A 12658-nucleotide genomic window follows, 5' to 3' on the forward strand; every position below is an offset into this window, starting at 1 on the left:
CCGCGCTGATATATATAGGAACCGCGAAAGGGTCGCGTAGCGGCCATGAGGTGAACAACATCAGTGTCGTAACTTGGATGACGATTTCATCACAGAGATTGAATCCGTTAATGAAAGAAAGTATATTGGTATAGATGGAAAGGTTTTTTCTGCTAATTAAATATGAGTCATTACAGCAGTGAAGATTTTACTATTTCATTGAACTCGGACGATAGTGATGATAGTATTTCATTGAACTCGGACGATGGTGATGATAGTATTTCATTGAACACAGATGATAGTTATGATACTAATAGTTTGTGCTCAAATGATAGTTATGAGAGTAGCTTTATTGATGACTCTGAGTATGATTCTGAGTATTCATGTGATAGTTATGACTTAGATGATTCTGAGTGAAAAAGTGTTTTAGTTTAAGCACAGCGATATATATAAAACGGAGCTGTAAAGCTCAAAAGTGTTTTATTTTAAGCACAGCGATATATATAAAACACCACGTTTTCTCACGCTATAAATATGGTTTATTGTGATACTTGCGAGAAGGAAGTAAAATATTATAAACAACATATTCTCACCGCAAAACATACAGACAACATTCTTAACAAACTTTCCCCTCTTCCACCTAAAACAAAACATTGTAAGGTCTGTAAAACAACCATCCTCAAGAAGGGGTTTAAAGCCCATCTTAAAACTAACAAACACTTGTCAAAATTGTTTACTATTAAAAATACTGATGGTGCTTTCAAAAGACATATCAGGATTCGAATCTTTAACTTCAAACCTCCCGAACCAAAGTCTATAGTTGATGCTGTAGAAATAGTCAAACCTGCTCTGCTATTCAAACATTGATTGAAAAAACACTAAAAGAAATGAAACCACTTAAATTTTATATGGGGGTAAAATTAGAAATGACAAAGGATAAAGGGGTTATAGATACACCATACATGAGAACTGAGCCACACTTTATATCTTCATATCAAGATTTTAAAACATCAGGAGTCTATGATGAACTTATTAAACAAGAGCAAGATGTGGATAATTCAATCGTAGGAAGTGGATTCAATATAGGAAAAATTATTTACATAGACATTCATATTCTTAAATCAGATCCTCTAAAAGCTTCTTCTTACATTGATTTACCCAGTGTTATCAAAAATAGAAAAGCAGTTATCAATATCAAAAATAAAGACAATAAATGTTTTCTCTGGTCTATTTTAGCACACTTACATCCTCCACATTTTCATGATGAAAGAGTATCTCATTATAAAAAATATGAGAATACATTAAATACGAAAGATCTAAAGTTTCCGATGACTTTAAATGATATTCCTAAATTTGAAAAGATGAATAATTTATCAGTTAATGTTTATGGTCTAACAGAAACAAACAACATTCAGGTTTTAAAGCTTTCTGACAATTGTAAACAAACTCATATTAATCTTCTATATTTTAATTCAGAGGAAAATTCACATTATACATACATCAAAGATATTGCTAAATTAATAAAACCACAAGTCTGTAAGAGAACAAATAAAATATATATTTGTTTGCGTTGTCTTAACTTCTTCAATTCACAAGAAAGATTAGATAAACATTCAAATTATTGTGGCGAACATAAATCAACGGTAATCAATATGCCTAAAGAAGGCTCAAAGATCACATTCAAAGATGAAAATAAAAAGATCAAACATCCATTTGTTATATATGCTGATTTTGAAAGTATTCTAGAAAAAATAGATACTGCTTCTCCAGATCCAAAAGAATCATACACAAATAAATATCAAAAACATACTCCTTGTGGTTTTTGTTATTATATCAAATCATCCGTTGGTTATGAATATAACAAGTTAGAGGTGTATAGAGGCTCAAATACCCCAGAGGAGTTTGTGAAACGACTAGAAAAAGACTGTGTCCGATTAACCAAGATAATGAGAGAAACCAATAAACCAATGTCCTTAACAAGTAAAGAAAAAAGAGAATTTAGACAGCCAAAGGTTGACTGTCATATTTGTGAGAAGAAAATTGGTAAAGGTCTAAAGGTTAGAGACCATTGTCATCTCACTGGTAAATATAGAGGTCCGGCTCATCAAAGTTGTAATATTAATTATCAACTCCCCTCTTTCATTCCTGTCTTTCTTCATAACAACGCTCATTATGATACACATCTATTTATCAAGGAACTCTCAAAGACTTCTGGAAGTATCTCAGCAATTCCAAACACGGATCAGAAATACATTTCATTCACAAAAACAATTCACACATCTCCTATTACTCATATCAGATTTATTGATACATTTAAATTCATGGCAAGTCCATTGGCTAACTTGGTTCAAAATCTAAAAGAGTTTCCATGTCTTTCAGAGTATTTTTTAGATAAAGATTTTCTAACACAAAAGGGAATTTACCCCTATGACTATATGGACTCATTTGAGAGATTCAATGAAACACAACTTCCTTCAAAAGAAAATTTCTAAAACAAATTAAACAACAGTAATATATCTGATAAAGATTATGTACACGCACAAAATGTTTGGGAAAAATATAACATCAAGAATCTTGGCGAGTATCACGATTTGTATCTCAAAACTGATGTGCTTTTATTGGCCGATGTATTTGAAGCCTTTAGATCTGTTTGTCGCACTGGATATGGATTGGATCCTGCTCACTACTACACAGCACCTGGATTGGCCTGGAGTGCGATGTTGAAAATGACAAAACAAGCTTTGGATTTGATAACCGATGTTGATATGCTTTTGATGATTGAAAAGGCAAAAAGAGGTGGAATTTCACAAGTCTGCTCGAGTAGATACGCAAAAGCAAATAACAAATATCTTCCAAATTATGATCCAACGAAAGAGAGTTCTTACTTGATGTACTATGACGCGAACAACCTGTATGGCTGGGCAATGTCTCAGGCTCTTCCTTATGGAAAACTTAGATGGGTAAAGGAAAAAGACTACAAAAACGTTTTACAAGATGTATGTATCTCTACACAAAAAGAATTGGATGAAGAAAAAGTTGGTTATTATTTTGAAATTGATTTAAAATATCCAGAGGAACTCCATAACCTACACAAAGATCTCCCATTTGCTTGTGAGAAAGAAAGTCCAAAGAAAGAATGGTTGAGTGATTATCAACGATCGTTTGATATAGGTGAATCAACAGAAAAATTACTTACTACATTATATAACAAGAAAAATTATGTTCTACACCAAAGAAATTTGCGACAATATTTATCAAAAGGTCTAAGAGTAGAGAAGATCCATAGGGTTCTAAAGTTCAATCAAAGTCATTGGTTAAAGGGGTACATTGATTTTAATACACAAAGAAGAACAGAGTCAAAAACAGATTTTGAGAAAGACTTTTATAAATTGATGAATAATGCGGTCTTTGGTAAGACTATGGAGAATGTGAGGAAAAGACAAAATATCAGACTATCAACATCTTGGGAACAAGCATCAAAATTAATTAATAGACCGAGTTTTACTCGAGCTGAGGTCTTTACTGAGAACTTTTGTGCGATCCATTTGATTACAGAGAGTATTGAAATGAACAAACCTATTTATATTGGAACATCAATTCTTGATTTATCAAAGTCATTAATGTATGATTACTTTTATAATAACTTGAGGAAGAAATATCAAAATGATGTTAATCTACTTTATATGGATACAGATAGTTTTATTTTGAAAATTAATACCAACGATGTTTATTCAGACATGAAAAGAGACATTAATATCTATGACACGAGTAATTACAGTCCAGAGAGTGAGTTGTTCTCTTCTAAAAATAAAAAGGTGATTGGAAAGTTCAAGGATGAATTAGGAGGAAATGTTATGAGTGAATTTGTGGGATTGAGGTCAAAAGCTTATGCTTATAAATACATTGTGAATAACGTTGAAAAGACTGATAAGAAGTTAAAAGGTGTAAAGAAAAATGTTATTAAAGAAACAATAAACTTTAAGGATTATTATAACTGTTTAACAACAAAGAAAGAAGAGTTTAGAAAGATTAATGGAATAAGAAGTTATAAACATCAATTATATTCAGAAGAGATAAATAAGAAAGCATTGAGGGCTTTTGATGATAAGAGGTTTATTTTAGAAAATGGAATTGATAGTCTCCCTTATGGTTATATAAGTATATAAGTGATAAGATATATATAAGTGATAAGATATATATAAGTGATAAGATATACATAAGTGATAAGATATATATAAGTGATAAGATATATATAAGTGATAAGTTAAAAAGGGGGGGTTGGGGATTTTAACGGGCTACCGCCGCCTTTTTTACTATTATATAAATGATAGAACCAAGTATCAACCAGACTAAAGAGTGGAGGTGTAATCAACCTTGGTATATAAATGGAAAACATAATGAATGTGAAAAATATCAAATAGGTATAATTGAAAAGGCAACTGGTAAAAAAGTTCACAAAACAAATAAGAGAATTAATTTAAATACCGGTGAGTTGGGTAAAAAAGATAAAAATATTTTTGAGTGGACGGAAAACTTTGATGGTTGTCAGGAAAATATATACATTAATTTAAAAATGGTATGTGGGAGAGGAGGCGCTCAGACAAGAACATTGAGGGAGGTTTATCATTTTATTTTAGCTCAGTTAAAATATCTTGAGAAAGAACCAAACTCAAACATATTTTTTGTTAATGTATTAGACGGTGAGGAGAGTTGTAGGAAAATTAAATTATTTCCCACACATAAACAAATATTTGTAGGGTCGTTGTTTGAGTGGGTCAAAGATGATTCACCAGATGATATTAAGAGTAAAAGGTTAAAAGGTCCATAAGGTCAGAAGGATCACAGGTTCACACAGAAGGACCATTGTTTAAGTGGTCTAATGAATAAGGATAACATGTCAAAAGGTTAGAAGGTTCGTAAAGAACAGGGTGAGAGAAATAGAGGTGTTTAGGGGCAATGAGGGAATGGAAAAATTAACATGTAAGTGAATGGGGATTTGGGGTGTCCCAGAACCAACATTATTACACTACTGATGGGTGATGGTATCCGGTGTTGATGTAGCGCAGGCACGATGGGCCAATTGGCCTCCTTCTGCTCCAAAGTTCCTTGCACATCAAATATGTGTTGCAATTGTAACTAATATTACAATGTTTGATTTAGGTGTCGTTTTGAATCTTGTATTGCTCTTTTTTAATCCTCATGAGTAACTTGCGTACAATTTTGTTTTGGTTTTTGCGATGTTTTGGTGAGGAATGGTGGAGTGATATATAAACAACTTACTTACTTACTGCGTCGAGCTTGCTCGGCATTCCATGACACGTTTCTTCCATTCATCTCTGTCACTCATGGCATTAGGTAGTTCGTTAACCAGACACCCAGTATCATTTGTAAAAAAAAAAAAAAAAAAGCACCTTTAGAGGCCATTTTTCCCCGCAAAGCGGGGGTTGGCCTTTTTCGGGGACCGTGGTTGTTGTTGTTTTTTTTGGTCCCCTTTTTGAAGCAATGTTTTACGGCCGGATGCCCTTCCTGCCGCCAACCCTTTTTGTCGCCTTTTACGACAAACAGGGAATTATCAGTGAACTGGTACTCAATTAGCCGACCTCGGAAGGATGACAGGCTGAGTCAACCCCCCTGGCGTTAATTCAGCGATCGACTGGGATTCAAACCCAGGATCCTAGGTATCCTAAGCTGGCACCCTAGCCGCTAGCCCAACACCAGGGTTCAAGTATCAAGTATCAAGTATCATTTGTAAGCTGATCGATATATGTTTTCGCAGGTCTCCCTGGTGCCTGTTTGCCGTGAGTTGGTAACCAAAGTAAAACATCGCTTGCGAGCTCATCTTTGTTTCTCCAGCAGTGCCCAGCGAATCTTAATCTACGTTGACGTATGGTTACACTGATTGGTGGGATTTTTGCATACAATTCATATTTTGTGGGGTGCTCTTTCCATGAGATGTTAAGGGCTGCTTTGAGCATGCGAGTGTATGCACCATCCAGGGCCTTTTCTAGTGATGATGTCAAGGTCCATGTAATTGCCCCATATACAAGAACTGATTCAACAGCTGCTCTAAAGAAGTTTCGTTTCAGCTATATTGGAAGCGCAGATTTCCAAATCTTGCCTAGACTGTTTAAAACTCCCCAAGCCTTTCCAAGTCTGATGTCAACATCTCTTTTTGTGGAGGCGATGTTGCTTCCCAGGTATGTGAATTCGTCAACCTTTTTGATGTTTTCACCATTGAGTGATTTTATGTCTACAACTTGATCTTGATTAAGACTGATGTACTCTGTCTTCGAGGCATTTATGTAGAGACCAATTTGGCTGGCTACTTCTTCAATCTTGTGTAGTAGTGTCGCTGCATCATTGTTATAGTCTGCTAGAACCGCAAGATCATCTGCATAATCTGCATCTGTAATCTTCTTGGATGGGTATCGCCGACTTTTCCGTTTACTTAGGGTAAATCCAAGTTCATTGTTGGTGTCTATTGCTTTGCGTAGCACATAATCGAGACATATTATGAATAAGTAGGGAGCGAGGGTATCACCCTGTAAAACTCCTGCCATGATGCCAAAACAGTCTGTATCGCCGTCAGGTGATCGGACTATTGCATGCGAGTTCTTATGCAGCATCATGATGGCATTAACTGTCTCCTGAGGTATCCCGAATGCCAGCAGTATCTCCTTCATCTTACCTCGATGGATGGAGTCGAAAGCTTTCGAGAAATCAATAAATAGGAAAACAGCAGGAAGATTTTTTTAGCTTTAATGCCTTCAAGAAGACTTCTAATAGTAAGGATTTGCCCGGAGGTCGATCTACTAGTACGAAAGCCATTTTGATTTTTTCGCAGAACTGGTTCTATACGCGGTCTGATTCTGTTTAATAACATCAGGTTGTATATTTTGGCCGCTATTGATGTTAGAGTGATTCCTCGATAGTTTTTTGTAAGCCCTAGGTCGCCTTTTTCTGAAAAGGCAATATACATCCTTCTGTCCATCTATCTATTGGATTTTGATGGTATACAGCATTACATAAATTCAGTAAAATCTCATCGAATTCACCTAGTTTCCAAATCTCGGCTGGAATGTCATCTAGACCACAGGCTTTCCCGTTTTGAATGTTTTTAAGAGCTTTATGGAGTTCATCTATGGTGAAGGGACCTTTTTTGATGTCGAGTTCATCTGAAATCACAGGAGTTATTACTTCATCCTTGATTGTAGGTGGCTTCCCTAATAAGCTTTGGAAATGCTCTTGCCAGAGTTTCAATCGTTCTTCTTGGCTGGATGCTTTTAGTTTGGATTTGTTTACGCATTTCCGTCCGCTTATCTCGTTTACAGTTTTCCAGGCCACAGATTGCTTGTTACTGTGGCCACAGATACCACAGACGTAGCATTATTTATCATATCAATTTTTCTCTGGAGATAGTCAATCTGTTCTCTCTCATAAGAATCAGTAAGTGCAGTTCGTGCTTCGTTGTAATTCCTGATGTTTTCCATTGAAGGTGCAGAGTTTTTAATTTCTGACATTTTGTGTAGCTCTTTGCGTTTCTGGCATATTTCCTCTGTTTCCCCTGGGATCTGACTTTTCCTCTTTGGTTTCAAAGGAATGGTACCCGAAGCAGACTCTCTTCAGGCTGTCTCAAAATTGGCAAATGTTTTATTCAGCGAGTTTGTTGTATTTTGTTCTTGAAGAGCAGCAAATCTATTTTTCAAACAAAGTGAAAAGGCGACACTAATCTGTGTGTTATTTTTGAGACAAGACCAGTCATAAAGTGGTTTACTTTTTGATTTCATTTTATTTGCTCGAAGGCTCAAGCGGATCCTTGCAGATACAATGCCATGGTCTGATCCTATGCTTATAAAAGAGTTGAATGCTCTGCAATTTCTGACACTGTTTTTCCATTTCCGATTAACAATAATGAAGTCAAGTTGTGCTTTTGTTCCATTTGGTGCTGAATGTGTCCATAGCTGTCCTGGTCTCTTCTGGAAAGTGGTTTTTGCACATAAAAGGTTATTCTCTTTTAAGAAGTTTTTCAACATTGTGCCATTTCTGTTAGTGCGAACATGATATGAAAATTTAAAGCCTTCTGATGATCCGAGTTGTGCATTAAAATCCCCTCCAAGAGTTAACATGTGATGTTTCGGTACCTGTCTGGTTACTGATGATAGGTCTTGATAGAATCTCTCAACTTCTACTTCATTGTGTACATTTGTGGGACTATAACAACTAATTACTGTTTGAGGGTTTCCATTAAAAGTAGCTATCATAATTCTCGATGATATCTTTTCGACTTTATTGAGAGCTTTGTATGCGTGGGGACTAACAAGCATACCTACTCCACCAATAGATGCATTTACGCTATTTTTCCAGGCAGAAGAGGTTATTAGTGTCCAATTTTTGCCAACATGTTCTTGTTTTATCAGCATGTCATCATGTATAAATCGATGTTCTTGTAGGCAGATGATGTCTTGTTTTGTTGCTTCAACTGAGGATATTAGTTCTGGTGTTTTTGATACTTTTAAAAGTGTTTGCACATTTAAGGTAGCAATATATACGTCTCTTTCCTTTCATCAGTCTTGATTTGTTTTTTGTATTTAGTGTAGTATAAAGTTCAGTAGCTGATTTTTCGACTGCAACCTGAGCCTCATTAGCAGGACGCGCTCCTTGTTTGCCCGCACAACGAGCGATGCGGGATGAATGTTTTGAAATTGTTCGTGTCATGTTTTGCTTTCGGTAGCTAGTATTTACACTCGCGGTCACCAGTCCATACGAGTGTGAGCAGTACCCTATTTCAGGGCATTTGTGCCTCACCGAAACAATCAGCAGTAACTGTTCGTATCGCCTTGCCACTAAGTGGAATGAACCAAGACTGTTCGAATTTGCTTCATCCACCATCCAACATCCTGCCTCCCAATGTCTTCACCGTGACCCTGGTTCGGGTGGCATCCGGGTACTATGCCTTGCCAAAGGGCAACCCGTGTTTGGTCGGAGACGGCTCATTGTGTATTTGCAGCTAACCTCCATATCTGGAGGCCGTTTCGCTATCCGCCACCTGCGACCCCGTGGATGGGAGTTTGCTCTATTTTTTTGCACTATTCTAACATCTATTTTTATATTAACCTCCTGGTTTCTACTTCTAAACCTTTTTTGTATGATGTTTTATATATATATATATATATATATACAGTATATATATATATATATATATACCAGCAATCTATTTTGTAATTACCTGCTCTGAACACCTGAGGCTGATTTTTTGTTTTGGTCATTGTAGCTGTAATGTAGAGTTTTTGTCTGTGACGCATTGTGATGCTTTCTTGTATTTACAGGTCACAATAAATCCCATCTACCAGAAAAATGAACTTGAGTTTACGCTGAAAAAGGTTCGCCTTTCATAACTGCGTTCCATTGCAGCAACTTAAATATTTATTTATTAACTTTTGTGCAAACATAATATTTATACTTGCTAATATTTATGATTCTTCACCCAGTTAATTAGGTTCTCGAGTTTCAATTCAAATCGTTTTATTAAAGCTTGTAGTAGTGGGAAAAGGTGGGTTCTGGACCACTCACTAATATGTGTTGACCCTGCTGATAAAATAAGTTTATAATCTCAGACAACTGAACCAGCTAAGCCAATACAGGTAAACAGGTAAGGCAGAACGGCTAAGGCAGAAACCTTTCTTTCATACTTCAAACAAATTAGCTCCCACTGTATTATAATTTTAAAATGTATTAATATATTTGTTTTCTGCAGTAGCCAGTTATAAAGCCTGAGCACAATATGTATTTCACTTCGTTTGTAGGACATTTGAACCATGTAGTAATAGCAGGGGTAAGAATAAGTGTCTGGTGTATGGCTCACGTGAGGGACGGGCCTGATCTAGTTGGATGTAGAGAGAGTAAGGATGTCCTGTCACACGTCCCTTGAAGAACTGGGCGAGAAAGTGAGGGGTGCCCCGGGTATCCCCATATCCACACTGTAATCCCACGGCTTGTGGCGTGCGCCATGGTGTGTGGCGTGCGACAGAATCAAACTCTCAGGAAGGAACAACTGGAAATTCAGAATGTCCGACCAAGAGACGTAGCAACCCCCATAACTGTCAGTCTTCCGCCTTTTGCCAACATTCACGTGGGCTAAGGAAAATCTCATTGGCACACAGGCCTAACCAGGAAAGTCTTGGGCATCCTCAAGGGTTGCCCCAGGTTAGATCAGGCCAATGACCGTGGTAAAGATTCGTGGCAAATTCCAGGGAGATATGAGCTGGTACATGTTCACTGATTATCCGGACGTGTCCAAGCAGAGAATAGCGTCTGCTTGCAGTATCGAGTGTGATCGGGCCGAGTCTCGTGATCTCACAAACACAAATGGTCCTGTTTGAGATTCGGTCATACCATCAAAACCCGGCGTTGACATCGCATATGGAAAGCTTTTGAGTGTCTTGGGCCTTTTTCAAGAGTCCGAGTCTCACAAACATAGAGGAGAACACGTAGGACATTCCTCCATCGCAGCAATTTTCGGGAATGTAACGCACGATATTTAAGGGTTTATTGTATCATCTTTATAGATTTCACCATTTTCTCTCTTTTCATCACTACTTTCCTCACTTTCCTCACCTTCCTCAACCACCTCTTCATTATATATATATACAGTATACACATATGTGTGAGGACAAAAATAAAATCGATCACTGGGACGAAAGTTTTAAATGTCTAACGTTTCAAGCTGTTCCTTGAGCCCATCATCGGTTGATTCTGTCGCCACGCTATTCACCCTGAACAGCTTCAAAACACATTTGAAATGCTTCACCATTCATGGATTTTGAAATGTCCGGAACCTATCCCCCCTTTTTACATTGAAACAATGCCTCCACATTTGCTGTTCCAACTTCAATTTATATCCTGTGAATGTCGATGTCGGAGTGTATATATATTGTTGCGGTTCTGAAAGTGTAAATATTGATAAAAAACAACAAAAAAAAAACACCTTTAGAGGCCATTTTTCCCCGCAAAGCGGGGGTTGGCCTATTTCGGGCACCGTGGTTGTTGTTGTTTTTTGGTCCCCTTTTTGAAGCAATGTTTTACGGCCGGATGCCCTTCCTGCCGCCAACCCTTTTTGTCGCCTTTTACGACAAACAGGGAATTACCAGTGAACTGGCACTCAATTAGCCGACCTCGGAAGGATGACAGGCTGAGTCAACCCCCCTGGCGTTAATTCAGCGATCGACCGGGATTCGAACCCAGGATCCTAGGATCCTAAGCTGGCACCCTAGCCACTAGCCCAACACCAGGCTGCAAATATTGATTAATAAAGGTTAAAGGTTTGCCCCCATAGTTAGTCCACATGCAACACGTAGGCCACCTTAGAACATTAGTTATGTCATTAGTATATGTGTAGAATAAGGCCATTCCCAATAGTAATACCTGCGTTGTGTAAAATAAATAGGAGTAGGTCCCATTCATTTTGCGGCCCACCCTCCAAATCTACCTCGTTGGGCAGCATCCAGTCTGCGCCCCATTGTTGATATTGCCCCTCGCATTGGGATGCTCAAACCAGCCAAATGCCACGAGGTAGGCCTGAAAAGGGGGAGGAGCGCGAGGTCGGGGTGTGGCCACGTCAAGCAGACGTCAAGGGCGGAGCCGGTAAGAGCCAACGACCAACCAGGGCTCGGGTGGAATGGCGTGAGGGGTGTGGTTAAAGAGCGGCTGGCAAATTTGAGAGGGTTCGCTGGGCGGCGCTATATAACCGCACACGCAAAGCCCTTCGAGAGGACGCACGATTCACGCATTACAAAGGACTTATTGAGAGGACTGATGAGCGAGGGGCTTTGTAACAGGACTATTGCGCTTTATCAAGAGGACTGAAGCCAAGATTGGTATTGTGAAGGACTCGCTTCATTGACCGGACTTGCTGGGAGAGCGCATTGTATAAGCCCTGTATAAAGAACTCGCATCAGTGGCGCATTGTTGAGGAATTCGGCGGGAGAGGCACTTCGCCATTCGAATGGTTGGGAGCGCATATAGTGCCAGTTCGTTTATTACATACACGGCTGAGCCGCGAAGTAACCACCAGCCTAGCGTACCTTTCCCCCGATAATTGTCCGAACCGCGCCAACGAGCCACGAGGAGCGCCTGCCGTCTGTCCTACCATCTTCTTCGCGGTACGAGTCGGGGACCCGGAGGACGAGCTGTGGACGCCATCCCTGGACCCTCGACCCAGCCTTCTACATCCCCGTGTGTGTGTCTGTGTGTGTGCGGGCCCGTTTGTCCAGGGGATAAGTTAAGACTGTTAATAAGGCTGCACTGTGTATTCTGCTTCTTCTTCTTCACTGTACATTGTGTTAATAAACCAATCTGTTCTTCCTTTCTTCTTAATCCGACCGTATTAGTGATTTCTTCCATTGGGTAAGCGTGGCACGATTACAACCGCTCGGATCGGGTTTAGCACCTGTTCACGGCCCGGATCATGGCTCGCTATCGCTCGGCGTTTCCACGACAACCGTGGTTCGGGCGGGGTTATTTCCTTGCTTCCTGGGAGGCGCTGGTAATTAGGTAATAGGAACAATTCGGCCTACCACCCTATTCAGCGCTGACCGGAAGGAACGTCATAGCCCCGGATCACGTCGGCTAGATAAGAGACAAGGGGATTAATCCCCCCTTGGTAAGGGGAAGGCCGACGTTG

At 38.9% G+C, this 12658-nt stretch overlaps 1 protein-coding gene across 1 annotated transcript in view; it reads left to right on the plus strand.

The window, feature by feature from the left end:
• Positions 1 to 12658, plus strand: part of LOC137438553 (medium-chain acyl-CoA ligase ACSF2, mitochondrial) — a 152289-nt gene that overhangs the window by 62528 nt on the left and 77103 nt on the right. The window contains exon 4 of the mRNA XM_068133694.2: positions 9306 to 9359. Coding sequence (XP_067989795.2) covers positions 9306 to 9359 — 54 coding nt within the window. The remainder of the gene's footprint in view (positions 1 to 9305; positions 9360 to 12658) is intronic.

Source organism: Myxine glutinosa, chromosome 13, assembly GCF_964187855.1.
Source record: "Myxine glutinosa chromosome 13, kmMyxGlut1.1, whole genome shotgun sequence".
NCBI classification, from domain to species: Eukaryota; Metazoa; Chordata; class Myxini; order Myxiniformes; family Myxinidae; genus Myxine; species Myxine glutinosa.